We start from the raw sequence: 26830 nt of genomic DNA on the forward strand, positions 1-26830 counted from the left end.
TCCTGTTTGGGCCCAGGGTTGATTGGTCAGGGTGAGGAAGGATGCAAAACTTGATGTAACTGAGAAGGAGACCTGGGAGGGGATTTTGAATCATGTACTAACCTTTCTTCTTTATTCCATCTAGTACTTTGTCCAGTTTTGAAATGATCTTGCATTCAGATTCAGGAGAGCTGGGGGTGATAGGTATTCTATAGGGAAGGATAATTTGTTAGTTACAAGAGATATGCTAGAAAGTTGTGTTCTAGAAATGGGTCTTGATTTATAAGAGGGAGCGTTCCTTAACTAGATATAAGATTATACATTATAAAATTAGCCAGTGGAAAGAAGAGACCGGGTGATAACAGAAAATTATTGTTTAAGTGTGCTCTGTGAACCTAAACAACTGAAATTTTCCATGACTTCTGGTGGGACGGGTGGTACTTCGTTTGGAAGATGAGAGCAAAATGTGTTGGTGTAGGGTTTGGTAATGACGAGAGGCTTGTAACTCTTCATGTTGGGTTTTTAATTTCTCAGCCTTAGTTTTTTCATTTCATGGCACTCAAGGAAAATAATGGGATGAGCTCCAAAGGTGTGTTGGTTTATTTTAGAACTTTCTGTGTTAGAAGCAGTAGACACTGGGCAATTTTGCCAGTAACCTTTGGGAGATACTGTTACAGCTGGAAGCAGTTACAAGCAGCAGATTCTCTGTTGAAGAAGTGATAGAAAACAGCTGAAGAGCCTGCTTGACCTTAGTGGTTATTGATTGGTAGGAGGGGCCTAGAGGGCAGAACTGAAACCTGTAGGTGGAAGGAAAAGTGGATTTGAGATCCGTGTAGAGAATGACTCCACTAGTCAGTCGGTCAGTTCAGTTGCTCAGTCCTGTCTGACTCTTTGCGACCCCATGGACTGCAGCACGCCAGGCTTTCCTGTCCATCACCAACTCCCAGCGCTTACTCAACTCATGTCCATTGAGTTGGTGATGCCATCCAGCCATCTCATCCTCTGTCATCCCCTTCTCCTCCTGCCCCCAATACTACCCAGCATCAGGGTCTTTTCCAGTGAGTCAGCTCTTCGCATGAGGTGGCCAAAGTATTGGAGTTTCAGCTTCAGCATCAGTCCTTCCAGTGAAAATTCAGGAGTGATCTCCTTTAGGATAGACTGGTTGGATCTCCTTGTAGTCCAAGGGACTCTCGAGAATTCTCCAACACCACAGTTCAAAAGCATCAGTTCTTCAGTGTTCAGCCTTCTTTATAGTCCAACTCTCACATCCGTATGTGACCACTGGAAAACCATAGCTTTGACTCAGTGGACATTTGTTGGTGAAGTAATATCTCTGCTTTTTAATATGCTGTATACATTGGTCATAGCTTTTCTTCCAAGGAGCAAGCAATCTTTTAATTTTATCACTGCAGTCACCATCTGCAGTGATTTTGGAGGCCAAAAAAGTAAAGTCTCTCACTGTTTCCCCATCTATTTGCCATGAAGTGATGGGACTGGGTGCCATGATCTTAGTTTTTTGAATGTTGAGTTTTAAGCCAGCTTTTTCACTCTCTTTCACTTTCATCAAGAGACCCTTTGGTTCCTCTTTGCTTTCGGCCATAAGGGTGGTGTCATCTGCATATCTGAGGTTATTGATATTTCTCCTGGCAATCTTGATTCCAGCTTGTGTTTCACTACTAGTCAAGGCCTGAAAAAAGGGAGGTGGGAGTTTTTGTCATTACACATGTTAAAGAAAGATTAGAATGGCATTTGTGGGGATATGTTTTAGGAGAGAGAGCAGCAAGCTCTTCTGTAAAGGGTCAGGTAGTGAATATTTTAGTGTTTAGGTTCATGTGGCCTTTGTTGCTTTTACTCACCTCTGCCTTTGTGGCACGAAGGCAACTGAGAGCAGTTTGTGAGCAGCGAGCAAGGGTGCTGTCTGGGCTGCTGGAACAAAATACTGAAGACTGGGCAGCTTCAGCCACAGAAATTGATTTCTCGTGCTTCTGGAAGCTGGAAAGTCAAAGATGAAGGTACTGGCCAATTTGGTTTGTGGTGACAGTCTGCTCCCTGGCTTGTAGATGGTAAACTTCCTAGTTATGTTCTCATGTGGTGGTGGGGGAGAGGGCAGGGGGGAGATGGAGGGAGAGACGAGGGAGGGGAGGGAGATGGAGGGGGAGAGAGACGGGGAGGGAGAGATGGGAAGGGGGAGGGAGATGGAGAGACTGGGAGACAGAGGGCCATGGAGGGGGGGAGGGAGACACGGAGGGAAGGACATGGAAGGGGAGAGAGACAGCAAAAGGGAAGGGGGTGAGAGACATGAAGCGGGGGAGGCAGGGAAAGAGGGAGGGGGAGAGGGAGAGAGAGAAATTGCTCTTTTTCTCCTCTTGTAAGGCTACCTTCCTATCAGAATAGGACCCCCCACCCTTATTAACTCATTTAACATAATTACCTCCTGAAAGACCCTGTCTCCAGATAGAATCACATTAAGGGTTAGAGCTTCAACACATGGAGTCTGGGTGGGAGAAATGATACAATTCAACCCATAGCAGCTGTGTTCCAATGGAATTTTATCTGTAGAAACAGGAGGTAGTCCAGGTTTGGCCCGCAGATTGTAGTTTGGCAGCCTGTGGTCTGGAGAAATGAAACACATCAGAAAGTAGGCTAGGTGATCTGGCAGCACACTTCAGCAGTTTTGCAAATGTGTGCTGTTTTGGTCAAAGACTCAGCCAGAGGACATATTTGATGTCTGGCATAGCTTGCCATCATGTTTTTCTATATAATAAAACCCTCTCCCCACTGTAGAAATCCTGAACACCACTAAGATATGGTTTGGGTGAAATTATCTGGGTGAGAGTGGCCACATTTAAAGGTTAAGTGTACAGTCTCTAGTTTTAGACTGTCTTGGTTCACATCCAAGTTGTGCTGCTTACTAGCTGTGGGACCTTGGGTAAGTTATTTAACTTCTCTGAATCGGGTTTCTCATTTATAACATGATAATAGTGGAATTTACCTTATAGCAATAGTGTGATGCTTAAATAAGTTAATACATGTTGGGGTCATAATGCAATGCCTAGGTCATAGTATGTTCTTAGTAAATGTTATTTCTTGAAATAAGAGATAGTAAGGGCTTTCTTACTGGCAGAAAGTGAAGAGGAACTAAAAAGCCTCTTGGTGAAAGTGAAAGAGGAGAGTGAAAAAGTTGGCTTAAAGCTCAACATTCAGAAAACGAAGATCATGGCATCCGGTCCCATCACTTCATGGGAAATAGATGGGGAAACAGTGGAAACAGTGTCAGACTTTATTTTGGGGGGCTCCAAAAGCACTGCAGATAGTGACTGCAGCCATGAAATTAAAAGACGCTTACTCCTTGGAAGAAAAGTTATGACCAACCTAAATAGCATATTCAAAAGCAGAGACATTACTTTGCCGACTAAGGTCCGTCTAGTCAAGGCTATGGTTTTTCCTGTGGTCATGTATGGATGTGAGAGTTGGACTGTGAAGAAGGCTGAGCACCGAAGAATTGATGCTTTTGAACTGTGGTGTTGGAGAAGCCTCTTGAGAGTCCCTTGGACTGCAAGGAGATCAGCCCTGGGATTTCTTTGGAAGGAATGATGCTAAAGCTGAAGCTCCAGTACTTTGACCACCTCATGCAAAGTGTTGACTCATTGGAAAAGACTCTGATGCTGGGAGGGATTGGGGGCAGGAGGAGAAGGGGACGACAGAGGATGAGATGGCTGGATGGCATCACGGACTTGATGGAGAATCCCATGGACAGAGGAGCCTGGTGGGCTACAGTCCGTAGGGTTGCTCAGAGTCAGACATGACTGATGTGACTTAGTATGCCCACAAAGGAAGCCAGAGGCAATATGATTAGGAGCTAAAGGTGAGGCAAGTGTCAAAGATTTAGGGATATTTTAGAAAATAAATAGCTTTGGATCAGATTGGAGTGCGTGCTTCCATTTAAAAATGATTAAAATGTGGTAAAGGGAATGTGAATACTTTTCTGGATAACCTTTCAGTTCTCCCGTTCTTGCATTATCACACTTTTGTGCTTATCCATATCCCGTTATTCTCTTAGCTCATAGGTGCAGGGGCCATGTTTGTTTACCCTGGTTGCTATTTAAGTCCTATCACTTAGCAAAGTACATGGCATATAGATGGTTCTATTTCTTGGATTAATAATCTACATTTAAAATACATCTTTATTTTTTGCACATCTGATTAATTCTAATACAACTAAGTGTATAACTTATTATATGGCTTAAAAACCCTTAGTATTTTTACTTTATAAAAAGGAAAAAGCAAGAGTTTATCAATCTTGAAAGATTTATACTATCTTTTCACTTATAATTTTCTTTATGCCCTGTTTATAAAGTTTTTGTGACTTACGATTGTAATAGTTTTGAGTAGAAGTATATACAAAAAATATAACTTTGGTTATTCTTTAGAATGAAAGATTAAACATTAAAACAGTTTTCACTGAACTCTTGATCATGATTGCATTTGTGGAGCACTTACAGTTTAGAAGCTGCTTTGGTCTTTTTTCAATGAATTCTACATAATATATATATATTTTTTCTTTTTATACCTTAGATAACTATATGGAGACATGGAATCTTAAAATAGAGTCTTCTTTTGATGTTGTCAGTTCAAAGCTGGTTTCTGGTGAAGCGATTGTAGCCATCCCTGAATTAAACATACAGCAGAGAAACAACATTGAACTTCGACATGGGGAAAGGACTGTTAAGCTCTTTGTGAAAATCGACAAGGTGAATGCCAGCACTTTCTGAGAGGCTACAAGATGGAAAGCAATATTGTTCAAAAGAAATGCTTAGAAAAAAGGAACTGAATGTTAAGGGAAAATGTGCCTTTTCCATTTTCTCCTTTACTTTTAACCTGTTATATATTTTTTGTGTGTGCTAGCTAAGGAATGATTTCTTCCAATTTTAAGAATAATAAAATGGAGGTTATGTGATTAATTTGGCATCCTCTCCTCTCAAGAAGTCAGGTGTGTTATAGTTTATTTTTTCTGCAGTATTTGCAGTATCTTAAATCCAAAATGCATCCTAACCATCATATTTGAATGCTGTGATTATTTTTGATACTGGTAAACTATTTTGAATATTGGTGCTTATTCTGAATACAGAATTCTAATTCTCAGCTTATAATCTTTCATGAGTAGAAGTGGACTGGATTTTACTTTCTCTTTCTCATTTTCTTTTCTTGCAATTGACAATTGTGAGCAGAAAAGGATGGAGCAAATCAGCATTCAGTGTCTGTTCAGATAAAGTAAGAACTCAAAACACTTTTCTAGTTGTGGGCTTGAAAAAAGAGTTTACCTCAGAGTCCAATTCTAAATGTTAAGAATGTAGAATAAATGTCAACTGAGTGTTGGAATGAGGATGAGATGGTTGGATGGCATCACTGACTCAATGGACATGGGTTTGGGTGGACTCCAGGAGTTGGTGATGGACAGGGAGGCCTGGCGTGCTGCGGTTCACGGGGTCGCAGTCGGACACGACTGAGTGACTGAACTGAACTGAGTGTTGGGATGGGAAGACTTGTCTTTCTGAATGCCCACATTATTTTGTTCTTTTTGTTCTTTCTCCTCCCTTTTGATATAAATTAATCCATGCTAAACTCCCAGCATGTCGCGTTTTTTAAATGTTATCTATGGATTGGTATAATTTGACATGAAACAGGGAGGGAGATTGATATTGCTCTGTGCTTGACTATGAGAAGTTGCTGTGATGCTCTGAATTACTGTATTATTTTGCTGAAAATATGCCACAGATTACTTAGACGAACTTAATATTATTCTTTAAAAGGCTGTTATTGTAGAAACTTGGTGGCCTCATGGACACGGAAACCAGACTGGGTACGACATGACAGTTACTTTTGAGCTGGATGGAGGCTTACGTTTTGAAAAATCAGCTAAGGTAAGCAAACACTTTAAGATATTTTGTGAAAAAAGTATATATTTTTTTGTTAAAATAGCAATACAGATCTTTATAGAAACAGAAGAAAATAACAAAACTTCTGTAACCCCACCACTTGGAGATAGTTGCTAGTAATAGTCATATGCATTTAAAAGCTTCTAATATATGTGTATTTGTCTTTTTAATGGGCCAGACATTGCACGTTGTTTTCTTTATATTCTACTGTGCTTTAAATTGTGCTTTATGCCAACATAATAGATATATGTAATTTTATTGTTGTTGCTTACTCAGTGCAACCCCATGGACTGTAGCCCACCAGGCTCCTCTGTCCATGATGTTCTCCAGGCAAGAATGCTGGAGTGGGTTGCCATTTCTTTTTCCAGGGGATCTTCCCGACCCAGGGATCGAACCCATGTCTCCTGCATTGGCAGGTGGGTTCTTTATTGCTGAGTCACAGGGAAGCCATATATAATTTTACAGCTCAAATATTACTCTAAGTTTCATGTGAAAAATAGAATCCCTTGTCCATCCAACCCTTTCTATTTCTGTTTTCTACTCCTCAGAATCAATACTTTTTAACTTTTACTTATATATTCTGCTGATTACTTTCATTTCCTCAAATAACCTGCTTCTACCAGTATTTCCTAATTTTTCAGTTTGGTGTGTTATCTATGGACTTCAGACCTAGAGGATGAGGAACGTATATGATTCTCTCTGATGACCCCCCTTGGCCCCCAATATACCATCCTGCCTCCATCTCCCTCCCAATGTAGTCATATGCCCATTTTTTGTTAACTCAGTTTTCAGTGTTTATACTATTATGTTATGAAAACTCTCTTCAAACTTGAACCACATGGTGTCCTGAAATTATATTTTCTTTCTTGTGCAATTTTCTGTTTTCCTAACAGTAAATAATTGCATCATGTTTCCAGTTTTTGTTTTTTCTTTTTTACTTCCTTTAAATCATGTGCAAACTCTCGAATATACCTTTTAAATTTAGTCACACTCACTGGTAATCTATTTGTTGTTTATTATTATTATTATTTTTAAATTTTGTTATATTTTGAAACTCTGTCTCCTAGAGCCATTTTCTCGTCTCCCTGATCTTGCTTATTTACTGTCTAGACCTTCTATTTAACTGCAACTTCCTTTTATTATCATTCTAGAAATTCCCTTCATCTGTCTTCTAGGAGTTCTGAGTATTTCCTTCATCTTTCTCTTAGATTAAAAATAGAATCCTGATTCTTTAGACCCATGTTTCTTTCTGTCTGTCTCTTTTTTTTTTGACCCTCCACTTATGTTAAAACACTTTCTTCAGTAGATTCCTGAGAATGTGTTGTAGATAAAGTGTAATTACATTCTAATCTGTTTTCTTATATAGATCTGCTTGTGTTTACTTCTGGAAGCTTTTAGGATTTTGTTATCTTTGATTATCTAATATTTGAAAATTTGAAAATGAGTGGATTTTTGTTTTTGTTGTGCTGGTTGTCTTGTGGGCTCTTCTGATCCTGAAACTCAGTCTGGTTTTGTTTTATATTTCTGGTACAGCTATTAATCAGAATGGACCTCCTAGAGTGAGAATTATTCTTAGATATCCCCTTCTTTATCCCATCTTGTCTTATTCTGTGTTCTGGGAAGTTTACTTGATTTTATCTTAATTTTTTAAAACTTCTCATTTTATGTTGGAGTATAGCTGATTAACAATGTTGTGATAATTTCAGGTAGGCAGCAGAGGGACTCAACCATACATATACATGTATTCACTCTCCCCCCAACTCCCCTTCCTTCCATGCTGCCACATAATGTTGAGCAGAGTTCCCTGTGCTATACAGTAGGATTCTCTTATGTTTTAAAATTACATATATTTTGTTATCACTTTAACTATTTCTAAACAGTTTTGATATTCAAAAAATGCATCATATTTCTATTTCATGGTTATAGTATCTTCTTATTTCTCTGAGAATTTTAATTATTAGTTTTGAAGTTCTCTTTGCTTTTTTGTTTTCTACATTCCTTTATTTCTTTACTTGTTTTAGGCTCTTTTATATTAGAGACTTTCCTGGAGTGTCAGTTATTCTTGATATGGATTCATTCTGAAGATTAAATCACAAAAATGCAGACGAGAAGACCTGTGTGAGCCTCAGTGTTCAGTATTCAGGTGGAAATTCAGCTTTATCATGTGGTGATGCCCATGTGTGTATAGATCTTCTGTGTGTGTGTGTGTCTGTGTGTCTGTATCTGTGTGTTTAGCTTTGCCAGTGAGGACATTCTCCAGTCTTGTGTCTGGGGAATATAAAACTGGTTGTTATCATCCAAAGAGTCTAGTGGCAGGAGGGGATTAAACCGTCAAATGTAGTTTCATCAGGCCACCCCTCTCTCATGATGTGCTTTGTATCCTCAAGTCTCCCTGAGCTTCTCAGTTGCTCAGTTGTGTCTGACTGTTTGCGACCCCATGGACTGCCGCATGCCAGGATTCCCTCTCCCAGAGCTTGCTCAAACTCATGTCCATTGAGTCAGTGATGCCATCCAACCATCTCATCCTCTGTCATCCTCTTCTCCTCCTGCCTTCAATATTTCTCAGCATCGTGGTCTTTTCCAGTGAGTCAGATCTTCGCAAGGGCTGGCCAATGTATTGGAGCTTTAGCTTCAGCATCAGTCCTTCCAATGAATGTTCAGAACTGATTTCCTTTAGGATTGACTGGGTTTGATCTCTTTGCAATCCAAGGGACTCTCAAGAGTCTTCTCCAACACCACAGTTCAAAAGCATCAATTCTTCAATGTTCAGCCTTCTTTATAGTCCAACTCTCAAATCCATACATGACCACTGGAAAACCATAGCATTAACCATATGGACCTTTGTCAGCAAAGTAATGTCTCTGCTTTTTAATACACTGTATAGATTTGTTATAGCTTTTCTTCCAGGAGGCAAGAGTCTTATAATTTCATGGCTGCAGTCACCATCTGCAGTGATTTTGGAGTCCAAAAAAGTAAAGTCTCTCACTGTTTCCATTGTTTCCCATCTATTTGCCATGAAGTGTTGGGACTGGATGCCATGATCTTAGTTTTTTGAATGCTGAGTTTTAAGCCAACTTTTTCACTCTCTCCTTTCACCCTCATCAAGAGGCTCTTTAGTTCCTCTATACTTTCTGCCATAAGGGTGGTGTCATCTGCATATCTGAGGTTATCGATATTTCTCCCGGCAATCTTGATTCCAGCTTGTGCTTCATCCAGCCCAGCGTTTCTCATGACGTACTCTGCATATAAGTTAAATAAGCAGGGTGACAATATACAGCCTTGACCTCCTCCTTTCCCAGTTTGGAACCAGTCTGTTATTCCATGTCTGGTTCTAAGTGTTGCTTCTTGACCTGCATACACATTTCTCAGGAGTTAGGTAAGGTGGTCTGGTATTGCATCTCTTTAAGAATTTTCCACAGTTTGTTGTGATCCACACAGTTAAAGGCTTTACTGTAGTCAGTGAAGCAGAGTAGATTTTTTTCTGGAATTCACTTGCTTTTTTGATGATCCAGTGGATGTTGGCAATTTGATCTCTGGTTCCTCTGCCTTTTCTAAACCCACCTTGAACATTTGGTAGTTCGTGTTTCACCTATGGTTGAAGCCTGGCTTGGAGAATTTTGAGCCTTACTTTGCTAGTGTATGAGATGAGTGCAATTGTGTAGTAATTTGAACATTCTTTGACATTGCTTTTCTTTGCAATTGAAATGAAAACTGACCTTTTCCAATCTTGTGGCCACTGTTGAGTCTTCCAAATTTGCTGGTGTATTGAGTGCAGCACTTTCACAGCATCATCTTTTAGGATTTGAAATAGTTCAACTGGAATTCCATCACCTCCACTAGCTTTGTTCGTAGTAATTGTTCCTAAGGCCCATTTGATTTCACATTCCAGGATGTCTCACTCATGGTGAGTGATCACACCATTGTGGTTATCTGGGTCATTAATATCTGTTTTGTTTAGTTCTTGTGTGTATTCTTGCCACCTCTTCTTAATATCTTCTGCTTCCTGTAGGTCCTTATGATATGTGTCCTTTATTGTGCCCATCTTTGCATAAAATGTTCCCTTGGTAGCTCTAATTTTCTTGAGATCTCTAGTCTTTCCCCTTCTATTGTTTTTCTTTATTTCGTTGCATTGATCACTGAGGAAGGCTTTCTTATCTCTCCTTGATATTCTTTGGAACTCTGCATTCAAATGGGTATATCTTTCCTTTTCACCTGGAATCAAAAAAGAAAAGCTTCTCTTCTTTTTTCGGCTATTTTTAACACTTACTCAGACAGCCATTTTGCCTTTTTACATTTCTTTTTCTTGGGGATGGTTTTGATCACTTCCTCCAGTACAATGTCAAAAATCTCCATCCAGAGTTCTTCAGGCACTCTGTCTATCAGATCTAATCCTTTTAATTTGTTTGTCACTTCCACTGTATAATCATAAGGGACTTGACTTAGGTCATACCTTAATGGCCTATTGGTTTTCCCTACTTTCTTCAATATAAGTTTGAATTTTGCAATAAGGGGTTCATGATCTGAGCCACAGTCAACTCCTGGTCTTGTTTTTGCTGACTGTATAAAGCTTCTCCATCTTTAGTTGCAAAGCAAACCTCTCGGATGCTGACTGACAAAATGATAGGTGAACTTCAGGATCCCTCCTCCAAAACAACATGTTTCAGTTCTGCTTTGGGATTAAAACTTCTAAGTCATTATGCATAAAACTGCATCTTCATGTTACTTTAAACATTCGAAAATTGAGTCCAGATTGGGAATGGAGCTGTCTAGAGAAGACAGTGGGGATAAACAGTCCTTGCACTTTAAAGTAATGCTGTTGAAGAACCTCTCAAGAAGGACCAATCCTCCCCTGCTCCAAATATACCTAGGACCGGAATTTAAAGCAAAATGCACCTATGGCTAATTCATACTGATGTATGGCAGAGATCAAACCATTATTGTAAAGCAATTATCGTTCAGTTAAAAATAAATAAATAAAAAATGCAATAAAAGTGTTTTCCTCTGAAGGACTAACCATCTATTTTGCCTCCAAATCTTTAAATAAGTCATATGGTAACCTCAGATAGAGGATATTGAAGGACGCAATTTGACTTTGGTTTAAAGAAATGACTAGGTCCTGCCAGGACTAAGGATTGCTTGGTATTTATTAGCTTCAGACTACTTATTGTCCTTCAAATGCCATTTTCATGCATGTATGCTGGGACAATAAAGATGAGGTAACTTCAGTGTGGCTTGGGATAGTGTATAGTAAGTGGTGTTAATTACTCCCATAGATTTTCTCTTACCCCTGACGTCAGCCTTTGGTGTTTGCGACTGGCACTGGCTGTGGTTGTCCTCTGGTGTCACCTCCCATTTTTTTTAATATAAATTTATTTATTTTAATGGGAGGCTAATTACTTTACAATATTGTATTGGTTTTATACATCAACATGTATTACCTCTTCTGTGGGCCAGACACCAAGCTCAGTTTGGAGCTCTACCCTTCAGGAGCTCCTTTTCTGTTTTGTGATTGTTTAGTTACGCTCTGTATTTTCTGAGGCACTGTGAGTGTGTGTGTGTGTGTCCATAATATCTACAGGGAGCATGTCCTAGAGTTACCTAAAGAGCCAAGACTTTCCCTCTCATTCTGTCTTGACAGAAGACATGCGTGCTCTCCCATGTTGAGTTTCTTGTGAGTTATCTTTATGAAAGTGTAGAAAAGAATGAGTCATTCCAACTTACCAAAGAAAAAGAAAAGGAACTTGTGAGTTGTTGTGTGTTGGATATAAGTCTATTTCAATTCAGGCTAAAATGGTTGCATTATTGTTTATTAATATAAAGATGCCACTCTTTAATTGATGAGCTACAGGAGTAAAGAAATAAGCAGCCTCACTCCTTGTGTTAATGCATGTTTATGCAATGTGCCTGTTCGCTGGGGCTGCTGTAGAGTATTTCTGAAGCTCATTCATTCACTCGATACTTAGGGATCGTCTACTGTGTTCCTGCCACTTTGATAGGCTCTGACGATAGAACAGTGAATAAGACACCCTGTCCATTTCTTTCTGAGATATTAGTAAAACTAATAATTCAGCTGGGAAATTAAATATTTAAACAAGCAATTGCAAGAAAGTACGATAAGCACTCTGGAGAAGTATAGAGCACTGTGTGAGCACAGGGCAGGGCCGCCATGGACAGACTTGCAGAGAAGGTGATCTGTGCCCTGAGGGAACAGTGGAATTCAACCGTGCAGTACAGCAAAGAGGCAGAGGGCAAGAGTATGTCAAACCCAGGGTCTTGAAGGAATATTGTGTGTTTGTGGAGGTGAAAGAAATTTCAGTGTGCCTGTGTTTGAGTCTGAGGTAGAGTAGCATGATATTATAAAGGTAGGCTGGGGCAAGATTCCATGGAGCCTAGTAAGCCATGCAAAGGAATTGGACTGTCCTGAGGACATTGGGGATTTTTGAAGGGTTTTAAGGGGAGAGCCAAAGAATGCTCAAACGACCACACAATTGCGCTCATCTTACACGCTAGTAAAGTAATGCTCAAAGTTCTCCAAGCCAGGCTTCAGCGGTACGTGAACCGTGAACTTCCTGATGTTCAAGCTGGTTCTAGAAAAGGCAGAGGAACCAGATATCAAATTGCCAACATCCGTTGTATCATCAAAAAAGCAAGAGAGTTCCAGAAAAACATCTATTTCTGCTTTATTGACTATGCCAAAACCTTTGACTGTGTGGATTACAATAAATTGTGGAAAATTCTGAAAGAGATGGGAATACCAGACCACCTGACCTGCCTCTTGAGAAATCTGTATGCAGGTCAAGAAGCAACAGATCTGGACGTGGAACAACAGACTGGTTCCAAATAGGAAAAGGAGTACATCAAGGCTGTATGTTGTCACCCTGCTTATTTAACTTCTATGCAGAGTACATCATGAGAAACGCTGGGCTGGAAGAAGCACAAGCTGGAATCAAGATTGCTGGGAGAAATATCAATAACCTCAGATATGCAGATGACACCATCTTTATGGCAGAAAGTGAAGAGGAACTAAAAAGCCTCTTGATGAAAGTGAAAGAGGAGAGTGAAAAAGTTGGCTTAAAGCTCAACATTCAGAAAACGAAGATCATGGCATCCGGTCCCATCACTTTATGGGAAATAGATGGGGAAACAGTGGAAACAGTGTCAGCCTTTATTTTTTTGGGCTCCAAAATCACTGCAGATGGTGACTGCAGCCATGAAATTAAAAGACACTAACTCCTTGGGAGAAAAGTTATGACCAACCTAGATAGCATCTTCAAAAGCAGAGATATTACTTTGCCAACAAAGGTCAGTCTAGTCAAGGCTATGGTTTTTCCAGTGGTCACGTATGGATGTGACAGTTGGATTGTGAAGAAGGCTGAGCACCAAAGAATTGATGCTTTTGAACTGTGGTGTTGGAGAAGACTCTTGAGAGTCCCTTGGACTGCAAGGAGATCCAACCAGTCCATTCTGAAGGAGACCAGTCCTGGGTGTTCTTTGGAAGGAATGATGCTAAAGCTGAAACTCCAGTACTTTGGCCACCTCATACGAAGAGTAGACTCATTGGAAAAGACTCTGATGCTGGGAGGGATTGGGGGCAGGAGGAGAAGGGGATGACAGAGGATGAGATGGCTGGATGGCATCACGGACTCGATGGACGTGAGTCTGAGTGAACTCTGGGAGTTGGTGATGGACAGGGAGGCCTGGCGTGCTGCGATTCATGGGGCCGCAAAGAGCCGGACACGACTGAGTGACTGAACTGAACTGAACTGAAGAGGAGAGCAGTGATCATACTTGTTTTATGTAGATTATGTAGATAAGATTGGAAGAATGACAGGATTAGGAGGCCTGTCAGAAGATTATGGTGGTAACTCAGGCACAAGATGACTACTGCTGAGGAGTTAGATTTGAGAGAGATTAGGAGGTAAAATTTGAGAGAAATTTAGGAGGCTTAATGATATATAGAGATAGGAGAGGATGATTTATGAATGATTCTTAATTTGCTGGTTTGTGCCCCTGAATGTCGGGTGGCAGTTCTGTGTTAAAGACTCAGAACGAAGAACACATTTGGAAGATGAGATGGAATGAAAATTATTTCTGTGTTACAGGTGTTTTGTGTGGAATGATTGAGAGATATCCCCACAATAATATTTGATGAGCACTTCATTATGTGTGTCTAGAGTTTAAGAATTAGATCTAAGTTAAAGATGCAGAAAGTCAACAGAATATAGATCATTTTAGCCATCGTCAGGGGATGAACTACTTAAGTTACTCAAGTGATGGAGGCCAAGCTAGATATTTGAGGAAAGCGAAGACTTAAGAAAAGGCTGGAGAGAGCTAAGGCACTGTGATAGGACTGTAAGGCAGCACTGGGGTTGAAAACTGTGCGTCTCTTTTCTGAGAGTCACAGTATCTACACTTTGAAAGAATTATTGATTTCTTTTTTTAATTTTAAATTTTTAACACCAAAAACATTTCATATTGAGATATAGCTGATTAACAATGTTGTGGTATTTTCAGGTGACAGCAGAGGGACTCAGCCATACATATCCATGTTTCCATTCTCCCCCAAACCCCTCTCCCATGCAGGATGGCACATAACAATGAGCAGAGTTCCATGTGCTGTACAGTAGGTCTTTGTTGGTTATCTGTTTTAAATATAGCAGTGTGTGCATGACCTTCCCAAAGCCCCTAACTATCCCTTCCCTGGCAACCCTAAGTTCATTTTCTAAGTCTGTGAGTCTTTTTCTGTTTTGTAAGTAAGTTCATTTGTATCATTTCTTTCTAGATTCCACATATAAGGGATGTTGTGTGGTATTTCTCCTTCTCTGGCTGACTTACTTCACTCAGTATGACACTCTCTAGGTCCATACATGTTGCTGCAAATGGCATTATTTCATTCTCTTTTAATGGCTGAGTAATTCCACTGTTTATATGTACTATATCTTTATTTTTTTCTCTTGTAGAGAGACATTTTATTTTGCAATGTTTTCAGTATGTTCACTTCATGTGTCTTTCCTCTCAGTTAGCTGGAGCCTCCTACACAGTTTGGTAACTTGGAGTCAGCTCCAGTGAGAGTATATTCCCCTCTGCATCACACATCCCATATACTTCTTAACTTCGGGAAGAATGAAGTGGCCCTAATGTTTATACAGCTGAAAGCAAAGCCCTAATTGGCACTCTGATCCATAGGACATTTGTACCGTTTGCCCTTTCCCCTCACTGTATCCCGAAGCCCAGTGACTGGTTTCCAGGGTGCCCTGATGTCAGCTCCCATAGCCTCATTCCTCTGCTCTCATAACACTCAGCACGGTGAACACTTGTAACTACTGATTTACTGAATTGCTCTGTTTTTCTCAGCAGAGTGTGAGCTCCACGAGCAAGATTCCTCTTTCACTACCTGTCTCCTCAGCACCAGGCATATTATGATTGCCCAATAAATTATGTTGAATTTAAGAAAATGAAAGTTTACCTTAAAAAAAAAATCTGTCATATGATAGCACCCGGGTTAATTGTTACCTTTGGGGAAGAGAGATGGGTAGTGACAGGGCAGGGGCATGAAAAGGCTGCTCTCCTTTCTCTTCCTCCACCTGCTTACTGGACACGTTCACCCCTTGATCATTACGCAGCTGAACTTGCGATGGTGCGTCTCCTGAGTGTGCTGTGGTTGTTTAGTCACTCAGTTGCGTCTGACCCTTTGTGACCCCATGGGCTGTAGCTTGCCAGGCTCCTCTGTATATGGAATTTCCCAGGCAAGAACACTGGAGGGGGTTGCCATTTCCTTCTCCATATATGCGCAGTATCGCCTCTGTCCATCCCTCTGTTGGTAGACATTTAGGCTGCTTCCATGTCTTGGCTACTGTAAACAGTGCTGCAATCAACATTGGGGTGCATATCTCTCTTCGGGCCATGTTTTTCTCCAGGTAATGCCCAAGAGTGGGATTGCAGAGTCATATGGCAGCTCTATTTTTAGTTTTTGAAGGAACCTCTATATTGTTCACTTAGTGGCTGTATCAGTTGCCTATTCCCACCAGCAGTGCAGGAGGGTTCCTTCTCTCCACACCCTCTCCAGCATTTGCTGTTTGTGGATTTTTTGATGATAGCCATTCTGACCCATGTGAAGTGATATCTCATTTTGCATTTGCGTTTAGCATTTAGTTTTGATTTGCATTTAGCAATGTTGAACATCTTCTCATGTGTCTGTTGGCTATCTGCATGTCCTCTTTGGAGAAAAGTCTATTCAGGTATTCTACCTTTTTTTTTTTTTTTTTTTTTTTGAGTGGGTTGTTTTGATGCTATTAAGCATCATAAGCTGTTTGTAAATTTTGGAGACTAATCCCTTATTGGTCACATCATTTGCAAATATTTTCTCCCAATCTGGGTTGTCTTTTTATTTTGATTATTGTTTCCTTTCATGTGCAAGAGCTTTTGAGTTTAAGTAGGTCTCATTTGTTTATTTTTGCCTTTATTTCCATTATTCTGGGAGATGGATCAAAAAAGATGTTGCTGTGATTTATGTCAGTATTCTACCTATGTTTTCCTCTTGGAGTTTTATTTTGTCTGGCCTCACATTTAGGTCTTTAATCCATTTTGAGCTTATTTTTGTGTATGGAGTTAAGGAATGATCTAATTTCACTTTTTTACATGTGGCTGTCAAGTTTTCCCAGCACCATTTGTCAAAGAGACTGTCTTTCCAATATCATTTCGTCTTTTCTCCTTTGTCATAGAATAATTGACCATAAGGTGCATGGGCGTCTCTCTGTGTTTTCTATCCTAGAACTACCGATTTCTGATGGTGACATTTTAGGCTGGTTTGGTGGTGTTTTGCAAGCCATTATAGGTATGTGGTACGGACTTCCCTGGTGGCTGAGACAGTAAAGCATCTGGCTACAATGCTGGAGACCCTGGTTTGATCCCTGGGTTGGGAAGATCCCCTGGAGAAGGAAACAGCAACCCACTCCAGTACTCTTGCCTGGAAAATCCCATGGGCGGAGGATCCTGGTAGGCTACCGTCCACGGGGTCGCAGAGAGCTGGACACAACTGAGCGACTTCACTTTCACTATAGGTATGTGGTAGGTTTAAAATCGTTTTCTGAACCCTCTGCCTACCCTGATTTTATACATGCTAATTATATTTATATTTGAGCAATACTTTAAAGTTTAGGTGAGACTTGAATCCAAAACTCAGTATATTTCTCTTCTGTGATTTTTGAAGTTATCTTCTTATTCTGAAATGTTAGGGGAATGATAATTCTGTGTCATGTAGGAGTCAAGGTACTATTTTATTTAGCTCATTAAATCATAACAATAACACTTTAATCAGTTTTGTAATTTTGCTCCTTAGGAGATTCAGAAGAGAGCTATGAAAGTGATTAGAGGAGGAGAGGATAAAGGAAAGAGATAATGTAACTGGAAGGCGAGATGATTCCTTCATTTGTTATTTATGGTATTTTTTCATTCAGCTGTAGTAGGACCGACATGAGGGAAGACGAGAGCTTGAAGTGGAGTGTTTGAGGTCGAGGTTACTCCCAGGAGAGCCTCTGTACCAGAGTCAAGGCTGTTTATGCTAGAATGAGTAACTGAAGAGCAACTCCAAACTCATTTGCAGGGAACTTTAAAGAGTGTTTATGACCATTTGACTGGGGTGGTAGAAGTTGAATTGAATGATCTCTTAATGCCTTCCCACACTTCCATAATTGCTCACAAGAGGAAATCAGAATGATGTAAAAATTTGAGCTGTTTTGCAAATTTCAGAAATCAATATTGGCATCTGAAATATAGATTAAAAGTATAAATTATTGCCAAATGTGGTTAAGAGAGCTGATACCTAATTCACCTTTGTTTCCTTCTAGAGTAGTTCTTCCAGGGAATTCAGTTTCTTGCCAGTCCCAAATTTCTTAATGTTTTCAAACTTGCCAGTATTTTAGCAAGTGAAGAGATGTGACTGCTACTTGCCATCATAATCTTTTCCTGGCAGGAGTCTCTTAGTCTGAGTTCTTTCCAGCCTTTATTTGGTGGGAATGTGTCAGACTGGGATTTGTGTTTATTTATTGCAGAGTATAACACACAAGAGAAAAGAAACGGAACATAAGTAAAATGCTTAATGAATGATCAGAAGTTGAACACTCATGTAGCTGTCATCCTGACCAAGGAACAAGAGCATTACTAGCACCTCAGAGGTTCCCGGCTCTTGCCAGCTTCCCTGATTACTACCCTCTTTCCTTTTTGTGGATCCACAACTGGCTTCTAACACTATAATTTATTTTTGCCTGGTTTTCAGTTTTGTTTCCATGGAACTAAATCATTTGTATGCTTTTGTGACTGGCTAACTTGGCTCAACATTATATTTGTGACATTTAGACACGTCGTGGTGTGTAACCCTAGTTTGTTTACTTACACTGTTTTGTAATATTTCATTGTGTTACACTTTCTGCTGTTGAGATTTGGTAGTTTCCATTTTTGGCTTTTCTGAATAATGTTGCTATGAACATTACTGTATGACCCTCGGAGCACGTATTCCCCCACCAGAATTTCTGCTGGCAGTGAGATTGCTGAATGTTAGGGTATGCGTGGGTATAGCTTTTACAGAGAGTGCTAAACTGTATTCCACAGTGTTTGTATTTCACCTTTACTCAGCATGCTCACATGCTTGTTAACACTCAGTACTGTGTCAGAGAGGAATTTTTCCCTCATCTCCGGCTCTCCGGCCCTCCCTTATTGGCTCTCTATTGTTCATGTTTCCTGATGGTTTCATTGTTATCCTGGGCTTGCTTTATGCAAAAATATTTTCATATTTTTAAAGTATCTCATTGAAATCCATATTGTTAGGCTTATGTCTTTCTTGCTTGTCTTCCATTGACATTAGACATATGCATTTTAATTTTTATGCTTACTGGACAGGTCACAAGACAGCAGCACAGTCTTATTCAGAATGCCTTGGGGAAGTTACAGATTTTGGTTGTAGCCCATGTAGCAGAGATGTACTGGGTCTTAAAAAGAATGCAGGCATTGTGGGGAAGGGAAAGTGCTGACTGTATTTCTTTTGGACAGGAAAGAATATCTTGTCTGAAATTTGTTGTTAAAAGGAGTAACTTTGGAGCAAATAGTTTTAGTATGACAGGAGATAATATGAGGCAAAATTAATGAGTACTTTTAATAAATTACAAAAATTAAAGTAAGTGTTGGGATATTATAAAGTCTCTCAAGCAAGTTATTTCAAGAGGAACCTTAGAATGAGAGTCATGTTACTAAGTGAAAGAAGCTAATCTGAAATCACTCCAATTATGTGATATTCTGGAAAAGACAAAACTATGGAGACAGTTAAAAGATCAGTGGTATTGCTGCAGGTTGGGAGGTGGAGGGAGAGATGAATAGGTAGAACACAGAGGCTTTTTGGTACAGGGGAACCTCTCTGTCTAACACCATAATAGTGATAGATACATGCATTATGCATTTGTCCAAACTCATAGAATGTACAACATTGTGAGTGAACCCTAATGTAAACTATAGACTTTGGCTGGTTATGAGGTATCAGTATGGGTTGATCAGTTGTAACAAATGTGCCACTGTGGTGGAGGATGCTGATAATGGGGGTAGATATTCATGTATGGGATCAAGGGATAAGCTTTGTGCCTTCCTCTCAGTTTTGCTGTGAGTCTTAAACTGTTCTGAAAAACTTAAGTCTTTTCTTAAAAAAAAAACTTGAAGTAGAGAAAAGTATGAAATCTGATGTGTCATATATAATATTTTGCTTGGTAAGTGCATATTTGGGTTCATATATGAAATGGTGGCTTCCCAGGTGACTCGTTGGATAAAGAATCTGCCTGCAATGCAGGAGACAAAAGAGACGTGGGTTTGATCTCTGGGTCAGAAAGATCCCTTGGAGAAGGGAATGGCAACCCACTCCAGGATTCTTGCCTTAAGAATCCCATGGACAGAGGAGCCGGGTGGACTATAGTCCACCAAAGGGTTGGACATGACTGAAGCGACTGAGTGTGTATGAGAGAGATGTTTTACTAATTTTAATATCTTTAGAATTGAAATTTTTTTTTTACTAGATAATTGTTTTAAAACTAAGGAATCAAAGTAAAACGTGACATCAGTGGTGGCAGTTTTTAAAAAACCCCAAAGTAACTTGGAATTCTTTTTGGTAGCACTCCAGATGCTCCATACAGAGATCAAATGTGTGAATTAATCAGATATGTCCATAGAGAAGGTGATAGAAAATAAAGAAGTAGTCTTCTATTTATGGAAAGACTGCTGGTGTACTCACAGGTATCTTAAAACACCTGGATCGTTTTTTATAAACCTCCGTCGTGGTTAGCTCCATAAGAGTACTGCATGTGTGGCCAGTATCAACAGTGGATTTCATACAAAAATCAAGGAGATTAATCCCAAAGTTTACTTCTGCCTCCTGAAAATCATTCTTTGCAACTTGCAGAATTGGCTCTTTTGGAAACATCTCTTTTTAAAAAAAAATTGCTAATTTTTGTCTGTGCTGGGTCTTCATTGCCGCATCGGCTTTTCTCGAGTCCTCACAAACGGGCTCCTCTCTAGCTGCAGGGCGTGGGCTCCTGATTGTGGTGGCTTCTCCTGTTGGGGAGCACGGGCTGTAGGGCACGCAGGCTGCAGTAGCTGTGGCTTGCAGCTCTAGAGCACCGGTTCAGTAGTTGTGGCTCACAGGCTTAGTTGCTTTGAGGCATGGGGATCTTCCTGGACCACAACCCACGTCTCCTGCATTGGCAGGTGGAATCTTTACCACTGAGCCATCAGGAAAGCCCAGAAATATCTCTTCATCTGTGAAGTTTTCTGGAAATTTGGAAAACTTTTATTCATTCTTTTTAATCTCAATGCATCATTGACAAAAGCTGCAGAAAGTCTTTCCTCGACAAAAAGAATGCTCGTTATGAAGCTAGGGCACCAGAAGGCTGAATTTTGAAAAGTTAATCTCGGCTTTGAAGTCCCATGTGAGTCAAAGAAAATGTGGACATGTATGAATCAGCTCATTTGTGTCCTCTGCTAAGTGTGGCTTTTCTCTTCTGAATTTTTTTCTGTCCTTAGTGTAGAATTTTAGATGATGTTAATCAGATACAAATATATATGCTTTAAACAATGTACGGTGAAATTCCAAGCTTTTAAAACTCTTAAAAAATTTGAAGGCTATTTTGCAAAAACAAACTGAAGAAATGAACATTTACATAGGAAAAGAAAACTCCCAAATTTGAAGAGGAGTGCCAGGAGAAGCAACAAGAAATGCTGATCTTACATTGCCTGAAGAAATCAAAATAGTGAGGTTGACTGTCCCAACCAGTTTCACCAAGAACTGGAGCCTTGTTTGAGCTGCATGAAGTACTAAGCAACATGGATAGACATAGAGATTATCATACTAAATGAAGTAAGTCAGAAAGACAAATACCATGCGATATCACTTGTATGTGGAATCTTAAATGTGATGCAAATGAACTTTTATCTATGAAACAGACTCACTGCATCAATGAGTAGCTTTTTTCATTCCAGTAGTATTCCCTATTGTATATATACCACATCCACTGTGTCCATTTCTCTGTTGGACATTTAGGTTGTTTCTGTATCTTGGCTATTGTGAATAGTGCTGTTAGGAACACAGAGTTGCATGTATCATTTTGAATTATAGTTTTATTTGGATATATCACTAGGAATGGGATTGCTGGATCATATGGCAACTCTACACCATTTTCCATAGTGACTGCATCAACTTACTCTCCCATCAACAGTGTAGGAGAGTTCCCTTTCCCCATACCCTCTCTAGCATTTGTTATTTTTAGACTTTTTAACAATGACTGTTCTGACTGACATGAGGTGTTATCTTATTGTAGTTTTGATTTGCACTTCTCTAATAATTAGCAACGTTGAGCATCTTTTCCTGTGCCTGTTGGCCATCTGTATCTGTTCTTTGGAGAAATGCCTATTTAGGTCTTCTGGCTATCTTTTGATTGGGTTACTTGTTTTTTTTATATTGAGCTGCATGAAGTACTAAGTGAAGTTGCTCAGTGTGTCTGACTCTTTGCGACCCCATGGACTGTAGCCTACCAGGCTCCTCTGTCCATGGGATTTTCCAGGCAAGAGTACTGGAGTGGGTTGCCATTTCATTTTCTAGGGGATCTTCCCAACCCAGGGATTGAACCCAGGTCTCCCGCATTGCAGGCTGACGCTTTACCATGAGCTACCAGGGAAGCCCTGGAAGCATGAGCTGTTGGTAAATTTTGGAGATTAATCCCTTGTCAGTCACATGATTTGTAAACATTTTCCCCCCCTAGTCCATAGGTTCTTTTTGTTTTGTTTATGTTTGTGGTTTCCTTTGCTATGCAAAAAGTTGTAAATTTGATTAGATCCCATTTGTTTATTTTAGCTTTTATTTCTATTGCCTTGGGAGACCAGCCTAAGAGAATTTTGGTATGATTTGTGTCAAAGGATGTTTTGCCTGTGTTCTCTGCTAGGAGTTTTATGGTGTTAGGTCTTCTGTTTAGGGCTTTAAGCAGTTTTGAGTTTATTTTTGTGTATTGTGCCAGGGTGTGTTCTAACTTCACTGGTTTACGGGCACTGATTTACAGCTTTCCCAGCACCACTAGCTGAAGAGACTTTTTCCCGTTGTATATTCTTGCCTTCTTTGTCAAAGAGTAACTGACCATGGGCACGTGAGTTTATTTCTGGGTTTGTGTTGTGATGGGTCTTTTATGCATGTATGATACTGTAATATAATGCATGGGTTATTTGAAAAATGTTGATGTCTGGAGATTTTTAAATGTTTCCAGATGTTAAACCATTTCAGTATATAAAATCACATTCACATTTGTTAATATCGCAGTCAATAACTTCTGAAATGTTTTTAAGTATTGGGAAGTTCTCAAGCTCTTGGTAGGGGGTACAAGTTTTCCTAAATCCTAATTTTTAACTATTATTTTCCTTGAAATGACAAGGCTCAGTTAGTCATTTTCAAGGAAATGTCTAGCAAGTCACCAATCTGAATAAACGTAGTTTGTCTGGTGGTTCTTTCAAGTTAAAATAAAGCTTTATGAACCAGATGGTTAATTCAGCTTACAACTCAAACTACGGCCCAGATGCTTTTCCTCAAGGCATCCATCCTGCATGATGCTTTATACATAGTTCCCATTTCATCTTTTCATCACACAGACTACTACAATGATGTGTATTCAAGATTGGGATTTAATAGAATTCATGATTTTTTATTGCTTTATCAAGGACGTCCTTAAGTGAAACTGACTCTTCCCACCAATAAATGCATGAAGGTGAGGAATATGACTACCAGCACAACCTGGAGACACTGCCTTGATTTCTGCCAAGGCACCAGCAGTGTTACCCTCTGTAAAATCCTCTTAGCTAGCACATGTGCTTCTCTAGCAAATGCAGTGTGATAACCAACCCAATGAGATGTACTAGTGGCTTTTTTCATTTCTAGTTTGTTTATGTCATATTATAATATTTTTCAATGTACTACAGTGTAGCAAAGAATGTATTAGCCTTTAGAAGAGCTTATCTCTTCTAAGTTTAAAATATTCAATTTCTTTTTCTTTATACTTAGATTGATTGGTCTCAAACTGATACTACAATGTAACTGGCACCATAAATATTATTATTATTTAAATGTTCTATTGTGTAATGTGTGCGTGCTAAGTCGCTTCAGTTGTGTCCAGCTCTTTGCAACTCCATGGACTGTAGCCCGCCAGGCTCCTCTGTCCATGGGGTTCTCCAGCCAGGAGTACTGGAGTGGGTTGCCATTTCCTTCTCCAATTGCATAATGCACTGTAAGATAAATTATTAACATCTATAAAGTTGAAGGGAATATGGCTTTCATCATAATCTCATTTCTTATTTATTATTTTTCTCAGTTTCTTTGCAGTAGATTCCTCCCTTCCTTGAGTCAGAAGACTCTCTGATAAGTCAGTTTTATTTTTTCCAGCACTTTTAAATGTAGACAGTGTGGTGGTAGGTGAGAATGTTAATCTTCTAGTCCCATTTTAAGACAATAATTTAAGATAAAAATTAGGAAAACATTATAAATAAGTTTTCTTTTAGAATGAGATGAAATATATTAAATGAGTCTCAAAAATCAAAATTTCTTTTTCTTTGAAAATTTAAAAATTATTACTTGAACAAGTTTACAAAAGGTACCTCATCCTTTTATGTTTCTGTATAAGTTGCAGGGAAAACTTTGGCTTTAAAAGTAAGAATTTATTGAACAGTAATGAGGCTACAGAGATTATAGCAGGAATAACCACCAACTGCTGGTAAGAGCAGAGTAGTACTGAGAGTACATTGAGCTAATCTCTGAAAACGCACCTCTTTATACCCTCAACCTCTGCTATAGAACACACCGGAATATACAAACACACATTCCATTAGCTGTCAGAATGATGTCGTCACACATTTTGTAGCTTCTGGAAAATTCCACTGTCTCCTCAAAAGAGTAAGAGTGAAAAAGGCACATAATGTTTTAGCTTTACTGTGAAGATAGTTTTGAACTCAGAGATCGCCTTGAAAGGTTCCCAGGGATCCCGTATGGTCCCCTGCTGCTGCTGCTGAGTTGCTTCAGTCGTGTCCGACTCTGTGCAACCCCATAGATGGCAGCCCACCAGGATCCCCCGTCCCTGGGATTCTCCAGGCAAGAACACTGGAGTGAGTTGCCAGTTCCTTAGTCACACTTAAATAACTGTTGATCTAGATGTTTGAAACTACCATCAAGATGTTTTAAAGTTACCTCTGAAAATAACCATTTTTTAAAAGAACATCTTTGCATCCTAAAGCAGATGTGGTAATTCTATGTCAAGATCATCCTCATCAAGGCCTTGTTCTGTGTCTTCTTAGAAAGTTAACTCTAGTATCTTTTGTTATGTCATATTAATTAGGGTAAGCGTCAGAAAGTGGAGGAACAGTGGGCACTTTTACCACATGAAATAAGCTGATCTATTAATTATTTTTAGTTAGAGAAGAAATGCATAATCTTTGTTTTCAAGATGAGGTTTTACTGGTATGGAACTGTCTCCCGCATTCCTTGATCCAGTTTATGGCTGGAAAGAATGAAGATTTGGAAAAGAATGCAATCTTTTCTAGTTAGCTGCTCATGCTTAACTGTGGAGAAACCTGGCTGGACCGTCTCTGGGACAAAGATCTTAGCTGCTTCTCATGCAGCAATTATGACACTGGACTTTGTGCTTCCGTCCCTTCTTCCAGCTGAAACATCACTCACATTTCCAGTCTCTCTACTTGTGCTCTCTCAGACACTGAGTTTGATGGATAATTAGTTAGGATTAAATTGTCCATTAAACAAAATGGTTTTTATAATATTGAGCTCCAAAGATGGAAAATTGTTAAATAATGAAATACCCTGTGCTGTCTTTCTTTGATTCTAAGGTGCACATTTTGGCAGATTTTAGCAGCACTGAAATGAGAATGTGTTTTTCAAAGGTGTATCTGCTTAAGTGGTGAATTTTCTCCCCCACTTTTGTGAAGTAGTATCAATTTTTCTTTTAATTTTGAAATGTTATCTCAAATATATATTTTTTGACATTATTGCAAATGCTACTTCATGGGAAAAACTACAATATATTTTCAGTCTTTAATGGTTTTTGTGTTTTTCTTTTCAAAGAGAAATAACAGAATCTGGCAATAATTTATATATATTTTTTCTTAAAAATGCTCGTTCACATTAAGTGCTTCAAACAGATAGAAAATTAACACTGAATTATGTTCATATAAACTTCTCAGAAGTTTACTTTAAAAAAAAACTCTTATTTTTTTAAGGCTACAGTAAATAATATAGTTTGGTTTTGGCATATGCTTATGTTTTAAATTTTATATTCATTATTTAATTCTGTTAACAATAGGTTTATTTTAGGACAGTGGAACTTGTAGAAGAGCCCATACAAAATTCTCCTGGTCTGAGTTTCTACTTCAAAATTAATGGACTTCCCATATTTCTGAAAGGCTCGAATTGGATCCCTGCAGATTCATTCCAGGATAGAGTAACCTCTGACATGTAAGTTATCATCTTTTATTTCTTGTTCCTCTTATTATTATCAATCCCACAGAGCTTAAGAGCTACTCATTTTAATTTTTATTGTTGTTGTTCGGGTGGAAGGAACCAAGAGGTAACATATAATTCTAGGATGATGAAAACTCTAGAATGGAAAAAATTTTTAAGTCATTTCATTCTCATGAGCTATAGGCCCTCTTACAGCTAAACCATTTGAGACTGCGGAAACTACCTAATTTCTATAAATTGTTTGTAGAGAAACAAGAAAATGGCTATGTGCAGCTTGGATAGTTAGCCCCTGTAAAAAAATGATTAATGCTGACTTAAAAAAATTTTTTTAAAGAATACCGTGGGTTTTGTTTGTTTGTTTGGTATGCTTTACCAAAAAAATGGTAAAAAGTAAATTTGTTAATGCAACGCTTTATCAAAACAATTTACTTCTTCATGCTAAGATATTAACACATTCTTAATGTATATTGTACTTTAATAAAAAGAACTAAAGAAATCTTCAAAGCATTTTTATGCAGCTCTGAGAATAGAAGTTAACAAGAAAATATTTCCTGATTAGATTTATAAACTGCAATCTTTATAATAGTACAAATAAGCTAGGTTAGGTGAAAATAAACACATTTCAGTTCATTTCAGTTTAGTCGCTGGGTCGTGTCTGACTCTGCGACCCCTGGACTGCAGCACGCCAGGTCTCCCTGTCCATCACCAACTCCCAGAGTCCACCCAAACTCATGTCCATTGAGCCGGTGATGCCATCCAGCCATCTCGTCCTGTGTTGTCCCCTTCTCCTCCTGCACTCAATCTTTCCCAGCATCATGGTCTTTTCAAATGAGTCAGCTCTTCGCATCAGGTGGCCAAAGTATTGGAGTTTCAGCTTCAACAT

The 26830-nt window shown here is 39.2% G+C and overlaps 1 protein-coding gene across 1 annotated transcript in view; it reads left to right on the top strand.

Moving 5' to 3' along the window:
• Window positions 1-26830, top strand: part of MANBA (mannosidase beta) — a 119602-nt gene that overhangs the window by 27345 nt on the left and 65427 nt on the right. Inside the window, 3 exon segments of the mRNA NM_001285691.1 lie at window positions 4555-4730; window positions 5790-5900; window positions 25790-25941. Coding sequence (NP_001272620.1) covers window positions 4555-4730; window positions 5790-5900; window positions 25790-25941 — 439 coding nt within the window.

The sequence above is a fragment of the Capra hircus genome, chromosome 6 (genome assembly GCF_001704415.2).
Source record: "Capra hircus breed San Clemente chromosome 6, ASM170441v1, whole genome shotgun sequence".
NCBI lineage: Eukaryota > Metazoa > Chordata > Mammalia > Artiodactyla > Bovidae > Capra > Capra hircus.